Here is a 16,665-nt window from a genome sequence, read left to right as displayed (position 1 = left end):
ATAAGGACTTGGTGATGATGAACTCATTTAACTTGACCTTATCTGGGAAGCACTTTATCTGCCCTTCCATTCTAAATGAAAGCTTTGCTGGATAGAGCAATCTTGGATGTAACTCCTTGCCTTTCATGCCTTGGAATACTTCTTTCCAGCCCCTTCTTGACTGCAAGGTCTCTGTGAGAAATCAGCTGACAGTCTTTTGGACACTCCTTTGTAGGTTAACTGTCTCCTTTTCTCTTGCTGCTCTTAAAATTCTCTCCCCCTTTTTCATCTTGGGTAATGTAATTATGATGTGCCTTGGTGTGTTCCTCCTTGGGTCCAACTTCTTTGGGACTCTCTGAACTTCCCGAAAGTCTGATTCCTTTGCCAGATTGGGGAAGTCCTCCTTCATTATTTGTTCAAATAAGTTTTCAATTTCTTGCTCTTCCTCTTCTCCTTCTGGTACCCCTGTAATTCGGATGTTGGAACATTTAAAGATGTCCCGGAGGTTCCTAAGCCTCTCCTCATTTCTTTGAATTCTTGCTTCTTCATTCTTTTCTGATTGGATATTTCTTTCTTCCTTCTGGTCCACACCATTGATGTGAGTCCCAGTGTCCTTCCCATCACTATTGATTCCCTGTACAGTTTCCTTTATTTCCCTTAGCTTAGCCTTCATTTTTTCATCTAATTTTCAACCAAATTCAACCAATTCTGTGAGCATCCTGATTGCCAGTGTTTTGAACTGTGCACCTCATAGGTTGGCTATCTCTTCATCACTTACTTGTATTCTTTCTGGTGCTCTGATCTATTCTTCCATTTGGGCCTTTTTTTTTTGTCTTGATGCTTGTTATGTAGTGAGGGGCAGAGCCTTAGATGTTCACTAGGGCAGGAAGTTGTGATGCTGTATGCGGGGAGGTTGTTCAAGAGGGAACACTGGAGCTTGCTCCACTCTCTGCCAGCTTTCAGTCACTTCCCCCCTTCCCACAAGCAAATTGGGTCTTTCTGGTGCTGATTCCCATGTGGGTAGGTTTGTGCACCTTCTAGGATCCTGTGGGTTTCCCCAATGAACTCTCCTGTGAGGCTGAGAGTTTCTCCTGCTGCCACCACAACCATCACAGGTGTTTTCAGTCGGTGGTTTGAGGCTTTATTCCTGTGTTGGGACTGTGGCTTGTGCGGTGTGTCTCGCTCCCCCGTTGTTCCTCCTGATTTATCTTCGAGCAAATGTGGGACCCCTGGTCTGCCAGCCGCTGCTTTGCCACAAGCTGCCCAACTCCACCCCTCTTACTGGTCTAGAAGAATGTCTCCATCTTGGCCAGCAGTCTCTCTTTTTTAAATCTATATTTAACTTCTGGCCAAGATGGAGACACAGACATACTGTGCCTCCTCATACAACCAAAAGAAGGACAACAACAATTCAAAAACAAAAAACAACCAGAACTGACAGAAAATCGAACTGTATGGAAGTCTTTCAACCAAGGAGTTAAAGAAGAAACATTCATCCAGACCAGTAAGAGGAGCAGAGTCGGGAAGCGTGGCAGAGAGGACTTGCAGCAAGGCAGCAGCCAGAGGACTGGGGCGGGCAAGGTGGTGGCTGGCAGACCCTGTGAGGCAGCAGATTGGGGACCAGGCAGTCCCACATCTGCGTGCAGATAAACCAGGAGAAACAACGGGGGAGCAAGACAGACCAAGTTTCCAGGGTAAGGAAATAAAGCCTGAAAACACCTGTGGGGGTTGAGGTGGCAGTGGGAGAAACTCCCAGCCTCACAGGAGAGCTTGTTGGAGAGACCCACAGGGTCCTAGAATGTACACAAGCCCACCTACCCGGGAATCAGCACCAGAAGGGCACAATCTGCTTAGGGGAAGTGACTGAAATCCAGTAGAGAGCAGAGCAAGTGCCATTGTTCCCTTTCGGACCCCTTCCCTACATATAGTGTCATAATGCAGTGACGTGGTTGCCCCACCCTGGAGATCACCTAAGGCTCCCCCTCTTACTACATAATAGATTGGTGAGGACAAAAAAAAGAGGCCCAAATGGAAGAATAGATCAGAGCACCAGAAAGAATACAAGTAAGTGATGAAGAGATAGCCAACCTATGAGGTGCACAGTTCAAAACACTGGCAATCAGGATGCTCACAGAATTGGTTGAATTTGGTTGAAAATTAGATGAAAAAATGAAGGCTAAGCTAAGGGAAATAAAGGAAACTGTACAGGGAATCAATAGTGATGGGAAGGACACTGGGACTCACATCAATGGTGTGGACCAGAAGGAAGAAAGAAATATCCAATCAGAAAAGAATGAAGAAGCAAGAATTCAAAGAAATGAGGAGAGGCTTAGGAACCTCCGGGACATCTTTAAATGTTCCAACATCCGAATTACAGGGGTACCAGAAGGAGAAGAGGAAGAGCAAGAAATTGAAAACTTATTTGAACAAATAATGAAGGAGGACTTCCCCAATCTGGCAAAGGAATCAGACTTTCGGGAAGTTCAGAGAGTCCCAAAGAAGTTGGACCCAAGGAGGAACACACCAAGGCACATCATAATTACATTACCCAAGATGAAAAAGGGGGAGAGAATTTTAAGAGCAGCAAGAGAAAAGGAGACAGTTAACCTACAAAGGAGTGTCCAAAAGACTGTCAGCTGATTTCTCACAGAGACCTTGCAGTCAAGAAGGGGCTGGAAAGAAGTATTCCAAGGCATGAAAGGCAAGGAGTTACATCCAAGATTGCTCTATCCAGCAAAGCTTTCATTTAGAATGGAAGGGCAGATAAAGTGCTTCCCAGATAAGGTCAAGTTAAATGAGTTCATCATCACCAAGTCCTTATTATATGAAATGTTAAAGGGACTTATCCAAGAAAAAGAAGATAAAAAACGTGTACAGTAAAATGACAGCAAACTCACAATTATTAACAACCACACCTAAAACAAAAACAAAATCACAAACTAAGCAAACAACTAGAACAGGAACAGAACCACAGAAATGCAGATCACATGGAGGTTTATCAACAGGGGAATGGGAGGGGGAGAAAGGGGGGAAGGTATAGAGAATAAGTAGCATAGATGGTAGATAGCAAATAGACAGGGGGAGGTTAAGAATAGTATGGGAAATGTAGAAGCCAAAGAACTTGTATGTATGACCCATGGACATGAATGAAAGGGAGGGAATGTGCTTGGGTGGGCATGTGCAGAGTGGAGAGGAATAAAGGGTTGGAATGGGACAACTGTAATAGCATAATTGATAAATATATTTAAAAAATAAAAAAGTTAAAAAACATGAAAAATATATATATATACATATATTTTATGGATTATGCTATTACAGTTGTCCCAGTTTTTTTCCCCTTTGCCCTCTTCTGCCCTGCACTTCCTTCCCTTAATTCGTGTCTATGGGTTGTGCATGTAGGTGCTTTTGTTTCTCCATTTCCTATACTATTCTTCTTTTCTTCTTTGTTGTTGTTTTTTTTTTTTTAAGATTTATTTATTTATTTATTTACCTTTAGAGGGGAAGGAGAGAGGGAGAGAAACATCAATGTATGGTTGGCTTTTGTGCATCCCCTGCTGGGAGTTGGCCTGCAGGGAACTGGCCTGCAACCCAGGCATGTGCCCTGACTGGGAATCGAACTGTGATTGCCTGGTTCGCAGACCCGTGCTCAATCCACTGAGCTACGCCAGCCAGGGACTTCTTTGTTATTTTTTTAAGACTTTATTTATTTGTTTTCAGAGAGAGGGGAAGGGAAGGAGAAAGAGAGGGAGAGAAACATCAACCTGCAAGAGAAACATCAGTTGGTTGCCTGCACACATCCCCAACCAGGGACTTGGCCCGCAATCCAGGCATGTGCCCTGACTAGTAATTAAGCAAGCCACCTTTTGGTTCACAGGTTGGCACTCAATCCACTTTGCTGCCCCAGCCAGGGCTCCTATACTCTTCTTAATATCCCCCTGTCTGTTCTGTACCTACCAATTATGCTTCCCTGGGCTTTGTTGTTGTTGTTGTTGTTTTGTTTTTTAGATTTTATGTATTTATTTTTAGAGAGAGGAGAATAGAGAGAGAAAGAGAGGGAGAGAAACATCAACATGCAAGAGAAACATCAGTTGGTTGCCTTTTGCATGCCCCCTACTGGGGATCTGGCCTACAACCCAGGCATGTGGGTTGTTTCAGCCTGGCTTATTTCGCTTAGCATAATGCTCTCCAGTTCCATCCATGCTGTCACAAATGATATAAGCTCCTTCTTTCTCTCTGCTGGGTAGAATTCCATTGTGTAAGTGTACTTTAACATTCATACAAGAGCTTGGTGATGATGAACTTTTTTAGCTTTAGCTTGTCTGGGAAGCATCTTATCTGCCCTTCCATTCTAAATGATAGCTTTGCTGGAGAGAGTAATCTAGATTGCTTATCGTCATTTTGAATACTCCTTTCCAGTCGTTGCCTTCCTGTAGTTTCTTTCAAGAAATCGGCTGATAGTTTTATAGGAACTCCTTTGTAGGTGTATCTGTACTTTTTTTTCTCTTACTGCTTTTAAAATTCTCTCTTTATCTTTAACCTTTGACGTTTTAATTATGATCTGTCTTGGTGTGGTCCTCTTTTAGTCCAACTTGTTTGGGATTCTCTCTGCTTCCTGGACTTGTGTGTCTATTTCCTTTGCCAAATTAGGTGAATTTTCTTTCATTATTTTTTCAAATGAGTTTTCAATTTCTTGCTCTTTTTCTTTTTTTCTGGCATCCCTTTGATTTGGATGTTGGTACATTTGGAGATGTACTGGATGGTTTTTCTACTCTCCTTGTTTTTTTGAAATATATTTTATTGATTATGCCATTACAGTTGTTCTATTCTCCCCTTCATTCTCCTCCACCCTGCACACCCCCTCCCCCACCATTCCCCCACCTTTAGTTCATGTCCATGTGTCTCAAGTTCTTTAGCTTCTACATTTCCCATACTATTCTTGCCCTCCCGTGTCTATTTTCTACCTACCATCTATGCTACTTTTTCTCTGTTCTTTTCCCTCACTCTCCTTCTCCCACCTCCCCTGTTGCTAACCCTCCATATGATCTTCATTTCTATGGTTCCGCTCCTGATCTAGCTGTCCTCTAAGTTTGCTTTTGGTTTAGGTGTGGTTGTTAATAACTGTGAGTTTGCTGTCCTTTCACTGTTCATATTTTTTATCTTCTTTTTCTTAGATAAGTCCCTTTAACATTTCATATAATAAGGGCTTGGTGATGATGAACTCCTTGAATTTGATCTTATGTGAGAAGCACTTATCCATCCTTCCATTCTAAATGAAAGCTTTGCTGGATAGAGCAATCTTGGCTGTAGGTCTTTGGATTTCATGACTTGGAATACTTCTTTCCAGCCCCTTCTTGCCTGTAAGGTCTCTTTTGAGAAATCTGCTGACAGTCTGATGGGAACTTCTTTGTAGGTGAATGTCCCCTTATCTCTTGCTGCTTCCAGGATTCTCTCCTTCATTTTAATCTTGGCTAATGTAATTATGATGTGCTTTGGTGTGTTCCTTCTTGGGTCCACCTTCTTTGGGACTCTCTGAGCTTCCTGGATTTCCTGGAAGTCTATTTTCTTTGCCAGATTGGGGAAGTTCTTTTTTATTATATGTTCAAATAAGTTTTCCACTTGTGGCTGTTCCTCTTCCCCTTCCGGTACCCCTGTAATTCAGATGTTGGAATGTTTAAAGATGTCCTGGAGGTTCCTAAGCCTCTCCTCATGTTTTTGAATTCCTGTTTCTTCCTTCTTTTCTGTTTGATTGTTTCTTTCTTCCTTCTAGTCCACTCCCTTGATTTGAGTCCCAGTTTCCTTTCCATCACTATTGGTTTCCTGTGCATTTCCCTTCGTTTCAATTAGTTTAGCCTTCATATGTTCCTCTAATTTGTGGCTAAAATCAGCCAATTCTGTGAGCATCCTGATCACCAGTGTTTTGAACTGTGCATCTGAAAGGTTTGCTATTTCTTGGTCACTTAGAATTATAGGCTCTGGGGCTTTGAGCTGTTTTTGAGTCATAATGTTTGGTCTGTTCACACCTGTTATGTATGAGGGGTATGAACATCTTCTGCCTTAGATGTTCACCGGGGCTGGGCGACCCAGTTGCTGGGTTGTGATGCTGTATGTGGGAGCGGGGTCAGAGAGGGAAAAAAAAATGGCGCTTTGCTCCGCTCCGTTCTCTCTCAGATTTCTGTCCCCTCTGCAGCTTCCCACAAGCAAATTGGGCCCCTCTGGTGCTGGTTCCCGGGTGTGCGGACCCGTGTACTCTTAAGGACCCTGTGGGTCTCTCCAACAAACTCTCTGTGAGCCTGGGAGCCTCTCCCAGCCCCTTGACCCCAAGAAAGTCTTTCCAGTTGATGCTTTCAGGCTCTAATTCCCGTCGCTGGGGCCCTAGCCTGAGTGGTCTGTCACAGTTTGCTCCTTCGCTTGGTTTATCTACGCGTGAATGTGTGACTGCAGTCAGCCAGCCCACGCCTGGCATCTGCCAACTGCCTCCGCCTCAGCTCCTGGGTTGGTCAGACCTAACGGTCTTTCCTGCACAACCCTGCTCAGCTGCGGGCTCCGCCCCTTTTACCGATCTGGATGAATGGCACCTTGTTGTCAGACTTCTGTATAGTTCAATTTTCTGTGTTTTGGCTGCGTTTTTGCTTACTAAAACTTTGTTGTCTTTAAACTTGGTTGTGGGAGAAGGCACAGTGTTTCCAGCTACGCCTCCATCTTGGCAGAAGTCTTATTTTTTTTTTTAATTTTTTTTCTTATGGGTGTTCTGGTTGAATGCTTATTTCTTTACGTTCCAAGTCGTTGATTTGAATCCCATCATCCCTCCACTGGTGGTTCCCTGTAGATTTTTATTTATTTCATTTAGTGTAACCTTCATTTCTTCCTTTATGTTGTTGCCGTACTCAGCGAGTCCTTTGAGCATCCTGATCACCTGTGTTTTGAACTCTGCATCTGATAGGATGGTTATCTCCATTTCGTTTTGTTCTGTCCTTTCATTTGGGCCATATCTCTTTGTCTCCTTAACTTGGCAGCCTCCCTATGTTTGTTATGTGTACTAGGTAGAGCTGCTTTGATTCCCTTAGTACTGTGGCCTATTGTAGAAAAGGCACCTATAAATTGTGTGGGATGGAGCTTTAGGTGTAATCACTAAGGTGAGGCACCCTGCTTCACCACTTTGTGGCTGTGGGGTGGGGGGGATTGGAGAGTGGACAATGCCGGTGACTGGTGCCCTTCCAGCCGTTGTCCTTGTGGTGAATCCCAGAGTGGGTGGGTTTGTGTACATTCTAAGTCTGTGTGGGCCCTTTGGTCTGAGTCTCCTGAAAATCCAGCAGTTTCTTCTGCCACCCCAACCCCCACTGGTTTTTATGGCCAGAAATTATGGGGATTTATCTTCCTGGCACTGGAACCCTGGGCTGGGTGGTCCAGTTTGGGGCTTAAATCACTTGCTCCCAAGGTATCCCTCCCGATTTTTATCTACCATACATGAATGTGAGACGGTTCATTCCACTGCTGCTGCCACCTCTCCATGTATTCCACCGCTCCTGCCTTTCTGAATGAATGTGTCTTCTTTAAATCCTTGGTTGTTTGACTTCCATACAGCTTGATTTTTTGACCGTTCTGGGTGTCATTTGTTTTGTAATTCTTTCTATGTTTGTGTGAGGAGGCAAAGCATGTCTACCTACGCCTACATCTTGACTGGATGTCCCCCAAAACAATCTTGAGAAACAGAACTGGAGGACTCACACTTTCTGATGTCAAAACCTATTACAGAGCTACCATCATCAAAACAGCATGGTATTGGCATAAAGAGAGACAGACATACAGACCAATGGAATAGAAAAAAGAGCCCAGAAATAAACCTCATGTATATGGTCAAATGATTTTTGGCAAGAATGTGAAGATTATTCAATGGGGGAAAGGACAGTCTTTTCAATAAATGGTGCTGAGAAAACTGGATATCCACATGCAAATGAGTGAAGTTGGGCCTTTACCTAACACTACATTCAAATATTAACTCAGAGTAGATTGAGGACCTAATGTAAGACCTAAAACAATAAAACTCTTAGAAGAAATCATAGAACAAAATCTTCACAGTGGATTTGGTTATAATTTTTTGGCTATGACAACAAAGGCACCGGTAACATAGAAAAATTGAAATATTGGATTTCATGAGAGTATTTTAAATTTTGTGCATTAAAAGACATTATTCCACAAAATAAAAAGGCAACCCACAGAATGGGAGACATATTTGCAAATCACATATCTGGTGAGAGATTAATGTTCAGAATATATTTTCTATGTAGTCCAACCTAACAACAAAACAATTTAAAAATGGACAAAGGACTTGAACAGAAATGCCAATAAGCAAATGAAAAGATGCTTAAAATCACCAATCATTAGGGAAATGCAAATTAAAACTACAATGGGTTTTCATTTCATATCCATTAAAATTGCTGCTATCACAAAAATCAGAAAATAGGTGTTGGGGAAAATGAGTAAAAATTGGAACACTTGTGCACTGTTGGTGGGAATGTAAAATTGTATAGCCACTGTGGAAAATGGTTCCTAAAATATTTGGCAATTACTCAGAAAATTAAAAACAATTACCATATTATTCAGCAATTCCAGTTCTAGGTGTATATTCAAAAGAACTGAAAGTGGGGTGTCAGTACCCGGCCTGGTGTGGCTCAGTGGGTTGAGCGCTGGGCTGCAAACTAAAAGGTCACAGGTTTGACTCCCAGTCAGGGCACATGTCTGAGTTGCAAGCCCGGTCCCTAGCTGGATGTTTCTCTCCTTCTCTTTCTCCCTTCCTAGCTTTCTAAAAAATAAATCTTTTTTTTTTAAAAGCCACTGGTATTTCCTTTTTAAAAAAGAGAGTATTGAAAATATATACACTCTACATATATTTATATATACACACACATACCTATGTTCATAGCATTATTTACAAAGCTAAAACATGGAAGAAACCTAAGTATTTATTGATGGATGAATGGATAAGCAAAATGTGGTATATATACACTAATGGAATATTACTCAGCCTTTAAACAGAGAAAATTCTGCAATATGCTACAAAATGGATGAATCTTGAAGACATTATGCTAAGTGAAATAAGCCAGTCACACAGAGACAAATACTTGTTCAATGAATGAAATTTCAAACCTAAAGAAAGGTTTAAAGAGCCCTGGCTGATGTTGCTCAGTGGATTGAGTGCTGGCCTGTGAACTGAAGAGTCACCAGTTCCATCCCAGTCAGGGCACATGTTTGCGTTGCAGGCCAGATTCCCAGTAGGGGGCGCATGAGAGTCAATCACACATTGATATTTCTCTTTCTGTCTCTAAAAAAATAAATAAAAGTTAAATTAAAAAAAAAGGTTTGAAGTGTTTATTTGAGCAAAGATTTTTGGGCCAGTCCTGGAAGCAAAATCTCAAAGGATCGAGACCTAATACTCCAAGGAGTAGAAGTTTTGCAGTTCATTTTGCACATAAGAACCAGAGACATAGGGAAGGTTACATGAATTCCATTGGTGGCAGATTAAGGAGGGGAAAGTAAAGCAAGCTAGGTCTCTAGGATTAGATGCAAAATAAAGTGGAGAGATACATAATTCTTATACATTGGTGGGTGCAGGGTAATTAACACTTAACATACATTGTTTGTAGAGGTATGCAGATAAAAGATCATAATGAAGAATGTTGGGGTTGTCCCAATATACTGAGTGTTTATCTGTGGAGATTTGTACAAGAGATCATTTTGGAGTTTTAAGTATGTTATGGATAAAAATAATCAACAGGACTTGCTCAAGGTAGAGATGAATTTATTATACAGACTTTAAGACATGACTTCCCATTAAAATATGTCCAGGTTGGAAATTTTATATGATGAAAACATCCTGTGTGGTTACTTTCAGTTATTGATCTTGTAAGGCTTGCCAAGTAGTCCCATTTTTGTTCACATACTGTATGATTCCACTTATATGAGGTAATTAGCATAGTCAAAATCATAAAAACAGAAAGTATAATAGTGGTTGCCAGGGCCTTGGGGAAAGAAGAATGGGGAGTTTTTGCTTGATATGTATAGAGTTTATGTATATGTATATAGTTGATATGTATAGAAAATAATTATGGGGATGGGTAAGGGATAATTTTGCTTGGTATGTATAGAGTTTTACACAGGTGAAAATAATTATGGGGATGGGTGCTAAATGCACAACTGTTTGGGTATTTAATACCATTTAAACTGGACACTTAAAATGGTAAATTTTGTGTGATGTGTATTTTAGCACAATTAAAAAAGGAAAAAAGTATAGCCTGTAAGTATAGTTGCAGATATCAGTGTAAGCAAGTCAGGCCACTGACTGGGAAAACATATTTGCAACTGTGAGTTGCAAAGGACCAGTTTCCAGTGATTCCATGTGTTTGTATCCACCATAGAGAGACTCACGTGTACACAAGGAGACCTCTGCATAAAAGCTCATTGCTAGGCTCTTTGTGTAAGCAAGAGAGTGGAGACAATCTTACTAACTCTTACTAGGGAGATGGGGAAATAAACTGGAGTTAACTTACAGAGTGGCATTCTAAAAGTTTAAATGAGTGTACTAATAAGTGTACATGGTTAGGTTTTCAAAATAATGCTGACGGGGGGTTTTTTTGTTTCTTTTTTAAAGCATGATCTAAAAAGATCTGGTCCATGTTCTATATCTTGAGATGTTTTATAATTAACTTTTAAAACAAAAATAGGTAGTGACATTCTCTGGCTATGGATTGTTCAGTGCGCCTTGTTGTGGGCAAGAGGGGATACTGTGGACGGCAGGTAGGTCAGATCCACCACAGTCGTCCCTCCTCAGTGCTACAAAGCCAGTAACTGCTCAGGTAAGTCATTTTGCTGGGGAACAGATGCACATGTGGGAATTGTGGATGTTCCTCCAGGAGGCTGAAACAACTGTCAGAGCAATGTAGATAGAGTCTGTGTTCTTGGAATGGAGACAGAACATCTGAAAAATTAGAGCATATTATCACTTGTGCTCTGTTCCTGCCTGTGAATCCACAGTGCCTCTGACATTGCATCCTATGTCGCTGGCAACAGAAAATAGTGTGCCAAGGCATGGTCTCAGGTTTCAAAGAATTTTGCTTTCTAGCATCAGACTGTGACGTTGTCCAGCTATCTCAGGATTTGGTTCTCGTCTTGATTGCTTTTAGGTTGGTATACTGTACAACTATACTTAATAGCCTGGAGTCTGTTCTCTTTTCCAGGGCAATATTTAAATGTTTATACTGGCCTTTTTTCCCCCTGCCAGGAGTAGTGTTGACAGGGAGATTTATCTATGTGGTAGTGTAGTATCACAGTTACAAGGTGAAACCCACTCTTGCCTTCTGCAACAGACTAGGAAAAGTTCACATAGCATCCTTTTTTTCTTTTAGAACTCACAATACTTTATATGCACCAGAAATGCTAGCCAAAATGGTAGAGCCTTTCACAAAGGCTCTGGATATGCTTGAAGTGGAAAAATCTGCTATTTTAGGTAAGAAATCTAGCCTTTTTTTTTCCTTGAAGCTCACCTTACCTCTAATGGGCTCCTCAAGCAGCCTCAGTGTGCCTTGTGTCTTCTTCTTTGTCACCTGGCACTATCTTGACCACCTGTCTGTTCAAACATGCATGTATGGAGTTCCCATGGCCTCTCTAGGGGCAAGTGCATTCACTTCATCATCGTAGCACACAGAGAAGGTCTTCAAAGACAGTTTCTCCCCACTGCCACTCCTACCCCACATTAACTCCTCCAGGTAGTGCTGTTTGTTAGAGCTTCTAGGCTATAAAGAAACCTTGGTGGTTTTGACCTGAAGGATATCAGCATAATTTCCCACCTTTTATGTATGGGGCTAAAAATGTATTTAAACAATTAAGCCTAAATAGCTTTCAGCAGTAATATATATTATCAACAATTTTAAATAAATACTTTCTAAGCCCTGTTTTCTGTATTAGAATGTTGCTTTAACTCATTTTTCCCATGAGCAAATAACCATGCAGTCATAATTGTGACATGTTCTGTGAATGAAAGTGACTGTTAGACTGTTTCTTGGGGAGGAGTCAGAAGATTGTACCCCCAGTGGAGACGAAGGATGAGTAGGGGCTAACCAGGTTTGGGGTAAGAGGAGATGCTGAGCATTCTGGCCAAACAGGTTTGGCAGGTACAAGATGCTGAGGCATGCAAGAAAGCTCGGTGTGTCCAGGGCATAGAGAGGAAGGACTTGTGTGGCTGTAAGAAAAGGGCAAGGCCGTGACAATGATAAGTTAGAGCTAGCGACATCCAGACTTGTCTGAACTCTGTGCCCAACTCTGATGCTTTATGCGGGCTCTGAAACTTCACCACTTCTCCCACCATATCCCTTCGCTCGGCACCCGTAACCTCTGCCCGGGCCTGGCTGTGGTGAAGCAGCCCAGTAAGCATGTTGATGAAAGGGAGGGTGGTGGTTTGCCTTTCCAGAGCTTAGGTCTGTCTGGGCCTATGTAGTTCTGGGCCGTTCACTTGGGCACCACTACACTGGTGTGTTGCAGAAACCATTAAAAATAAAACTTCCAAAAAATGTCTTGCCATTATAAAAAGTAGCTGTTGCTTCACACAAACACACACCCACACACCCATATTCAATTACCATTCAGATTAAACCGTGAACTCTGGCTATAGAAATATATGGCCAGCCAAAACATACTAGGGTGGACAAACAGTTCCTTTTGGCAGCTTCCAACCATGAAAAAAGACTTGAAATATGAAATTACCTGTGATAAAAGTATAGATCTGGCCCTGGCTGGTGTAGCTCAGTGGATTGAGCGCGGGCCTGCAAACCACACAATTGCAGTTCGATTCCCAGTCAGGGCACATGCCTGGGTTGCAGGCCAGTTCCCAGCAGGGGACACACCAGAAGCAACCATACATTGATATTTCTCTCCTTCTCTCCTTTCCTCTAAAGATAAATAAATTAAAATTAAAAAAAAAGTATAGATCTTTTAAGGCAATTACTATACTGAGATAAATGAGTTTCATTTTGATCTGTTACACATCTTGGGCTTTGCATAAAATATTGCTTGAAAAAGAGGTTGTACGACCTAAAAAGGGAGGCCCCACTTTTTTATGGAGAGACCATTTTGAGTTCTCATTGTGTGTTTTGGTACAAGTCCCATCTGGGGAAACCCAAGCAAAAGTTGGAGTACCCAGGTCTAGTCTGAAGTCCTGAGTACTTAAATAGCTTTTACCTTTTCCTACCACCTCCAGCTCGTGGAAGACTTGGCCAGCTCCTTGGCATTTGTAACACTCCTCATCCCCTACCCCAAACCACATCTGCCTGCAGTAGGGTGTTGGTAAGTTGCGACTCTTAGAAGCGGAGCAGCACGTACCTGACGTTTCTTTCTCTGTAGGATTACCTCAGCCTCTCCTGGAACTGAATGACTCTCCTGTTTACAAAACAGTCCTGGAAAGAATGCAGCGTTTCTTCTCCACCCTCTATGAAAACTGGTAATGAACCAATGCAGCCTCTCCACGTTCTCTTCCTAGGCATGTGTTGTATAGGAATGGCCATGGGTTGGATTTTTGGTGTAGAGAAATAGTAGGTAAAATGAGGCAAGAATTTGACAGGGAACTTATAATTCTAGTCCCAAATAAAAATGAAGTTTTCTTATATTTGTTCTTTTATCATTGTTATATGTGCCTCAGCCCTATTCATGACTTCATATTTTATGCCCAACTTGTCTGTTCTGGTGCATAAAATGATGAGACCAAAGGAGAAGGTATAGTGGTGGGGATGCATTTTTCCCATACCCCTCCCCCATCGAAGCCTGCCTTTTTATGGGACAATGGGAAGTGGCTGGCCAGATTTTGTCTCAGGTCCCGGTTGTGGGGTGGGGCAGTAAGAGACCTTCCTGTGCACTGCCACACCCAGGCCACTGGCCTCACTAACCCAGAGCCTGATCAGCCCAACTAACGAGATTCTCCATTGTAAGTCTGTGTTACTTATGAAGTAATAAAGGCTACTGCTGATCTTGGGTACCAAAATATACCAAAATTGGCCTTCAAGCGATGCTGAATCTGCTATTAAGAAGCTTCCTTAAGAATGGGAAGCAAAGGGGTATTACTTTAACTTTTGATAAAAGATTAAGTCCACATATTTGAAGTATACTGATTAGCTAAAGTTCTCTTAAGAAGTAAATACAATTGCTTTTCTAATGTATTGTAGACTAGAAGTTTCTGTGTCACCGTGTCACAGAGATTTCCTGGGGCAGTCAGAGCTGGCAGTAACAGATGTTGGATTTGTCATTGCCCATGATTTCCCTTACAGTTTCCATATCCTGGGGAAGGCAGGCCCTTCCATGCAGCAGGACTTTTACACTGTGGAGCACCTGGCTACCCAGCTTCTCAGCTCAGCCTTCGTCAATTTGAACAATATTCCTGACTATCGACTCAGACCCATGCTTCATATCCTTTCAGAAGTCCCTAGATAACCCAGAAGGTCAAATACAGGAACATTTCATAGGCACCAGAGGAGCCAGAGATTGGCTGCATGGAAGAGACCGAATTATATACCTAAAGTGTATAATAACCACACATTAAAAGGATAAGAAGATTGAAGTAAATAGCAGGAAAAACAGGAAGGCAGTTTAGGGGGCTTTGAAAGCTCTTAGGAGCAACTCTTTACCATCCCAGTTTCAGCCCCTTTGTGTATTTTGTCAGGTGCTTTCCCCTTGAAATTGAACTCTCATACTTCATTATCATTTGGATCTTTTTTTAAAAAAAAATACCTTTCTTCCCTGAGTTATAAGGGTGTCCTTTCTATTTCCCTCCCTACTTTCAGATGACCCACTGCCAATAACGTGCAGCCTGGTAGAAAGGACAGTGAAACTAAAAATATAATGGAAATGAGTATCCATGCAGCTTAGGATTTTCAGAAAAGAACTTGAAGATTAACCCAGGATGTTCTTGGCATCTCGAAAGTCCTTTGTGTGTTGACTCTGTCCAAAGGCCCAACCTGTTGCCTGACAGATAAGGGGTGCTTTAGAATGAGAGAGGTGTGTGCGCTCATGTGCTAAAGTTTCTTAACCTGCTGTGGCATGGGTCTTTGTGAAGCCTCTGGTGCTCTTCTGTCCCCCAGAGCACTATGAAGCCCTTGTGTCTCCCATCCTCGGACCTCTTTTCACCTACCTCCACATGGTAAGGGATTGGTCAGGAACGGGTAACAATGTGGACTTTTAGGATGCCTGGCCTCTCATGAATCTTACAAATGAGGAGCTCCTGAAAATGTTTCCTGTCCCTGCCAGGATGGCTGTGTAGCTGTCACACCTTTGCTGCAGTGGGTTCAGCAGTCCCCCAAGAATTAAACTGTTTGAATTGTCCACGAAGCATCTGCAGCGTCAGCTTTTGTTCCTAACCTCCTGTTATCTGAGGAAAGGTGATCAGGGCTTCTCCTGCTTCTGTTTCACTGACTCTGGAATGAAGCAGTGACCGGCTGGGTGGAGAACAGATGTATCCAGAGTGACCCAGGAATTCTAAAATTGTTCATCCTTTCCAAACAAATAAGTGTTTGATCTGCTGTCCTCATTATGGGTATAGGGAGGGTACAGAAACTCTGCCTGGTTTTTAACCTTGTGGGCCTTCCAAAGCTGTCATTGATACCTACAATCATCCTTGGCTACTTCTAATCAAGAAGCAGGTATTATCTGTTCCAGCCTTCTCCCCAATACTAGCACTCAACTTCCTTTTTGTTTCCCCAGAGGCTTTCCCAAAAATGGCAGGTCATCAACCAGAGGAGCCTGCTGTGGTAAGGAGCATCTCTTCTCCTTGGTGGATGAGCTGGAGCCATGTTTCGGGTGGGAGAAGGTCGGGAGCAGGGAGGGTGTTTGTGCTATCCCACAGCTAGAGCGGTGGTGGGTTGTAGTCATTCTCACCCTAAGATGAACATGAGGTAGACCCAGATCAGACTCAGACTTCACAGGGGGCACCTTCAGCTACCTTAGAATGCTGAGACATCTTACCCACTTAGGATTTTGACTCAGCGCCCTTTGCCAACTGGATAGCATCACAAGTCATAATGTCCCTCATTGGACCCTTGCTGCCCATTCCCAACATTTGCGTGGAATGCACACCAGAAGGGAGCCAGGAGAAGGAGCTGGGCACACAAGGTCTGGTTAGGGTCCCTGCTTTCCTTGTCCTTCCCTTTTATCACTCTTGTTGAACTTTGCCCCCTGGTGTTCTGCAGTGGAGAAGATGAGACTGCAGATGAAAACCCAGAGTCTCAAGAGATGCTAGAGGAACAGCTGGTGAGGATGTTAACCCGAGAAGTCATGGACCTAATCAGTAAGTGACATGTGGGAACTAGGGCTCGTAGAGAAGAGTTTCTCTGAAGAAAGAACTGGTCAGCCACCCAACCCCAGTAAGGCATGTTTGCAGCAATACTGACAGATCAGTGAGAAAAAATCAACCAGGTAGAAACTAGGTGGTCTTTAAATCAACCTATGGTTTATTTTATAAATGGCAAACTGAATTGCATTTGTTCATACTAAGGCTAAAATATAAGGAAATGGTCTAAAATAGAAGGAATTTGGGTTAATGGTAAGAATAACTTCCTTGTTTTGTTGAAATAGGGAAAAATTTAATTCTTGGACATGAAGGTGGTTAATTTTCTCTTTTATTTTTCAGTCATTTCATTTGTTTGAGATGCAGAG

General features: G+C 42.4%; 1 protein-coding gene across 2 annotated transcripts in view; it reads left to right on the top strand.

Annotated features, from left to right (window-relative positions):
- The window catches only part of XPO5 (exportin 5), a 68,605-nt gene that overhangs the window by 46,550 nt on the left and 5,390 nt on the right, over positions 1 to 16,665 (top strand). For both annotated transcript variants that reach the window (XM_037053559.1, XM_037053551.1), the window contains 6 exons: positions 11,379 to 11,479; positions 13,369 to 13,465; positions 14,286 to 14,422; positions 15,057 to 15,154; positions 15,715 to 15,761; positions 16,200 to 16,297. In XM_037053559.1, coding sequence (XP_036909454.1) covers positions 11,379 to 11,479; positions 13,369 to 13,465; positions 14,286 to 14,422; positions 15,057 to 15,154; positions 15,715 to 15,761; positions 16,200 to 16,297 — 578 coding nt within the window. The remainder of the gene's footprint in view (positions 1 to 11,378; positions 11,480 to 13,368; positions 13,466 to 14,285; positions 14,423 to 15,056; positions 15,155 to 15,714; positions 15,762 to 16,199; positions 16,298 to 16,665) is intronic.

Source organism: Sturnira hondurensis, unplaced genomic scaffold (assembly GCF_014824575.4).
Source record: "Sturnira hondurensis isolate 20B ecotype Veracruz unplaced genomic scaffold, ASM1482457v3 Scaffold0000880, whole genome shotgun sequence".
NCBI lineage: Eukaryota > Metazoa > Chordata > Mammalia > Chiroptera > Phyllostomidae > Sturnira > Sturnira hondurensis.
The sequence above is the reverse complement of the archived record's forward strand: the minus strand, read 5'-3'. Positions and strand labels throughout refer to the sequence as shown.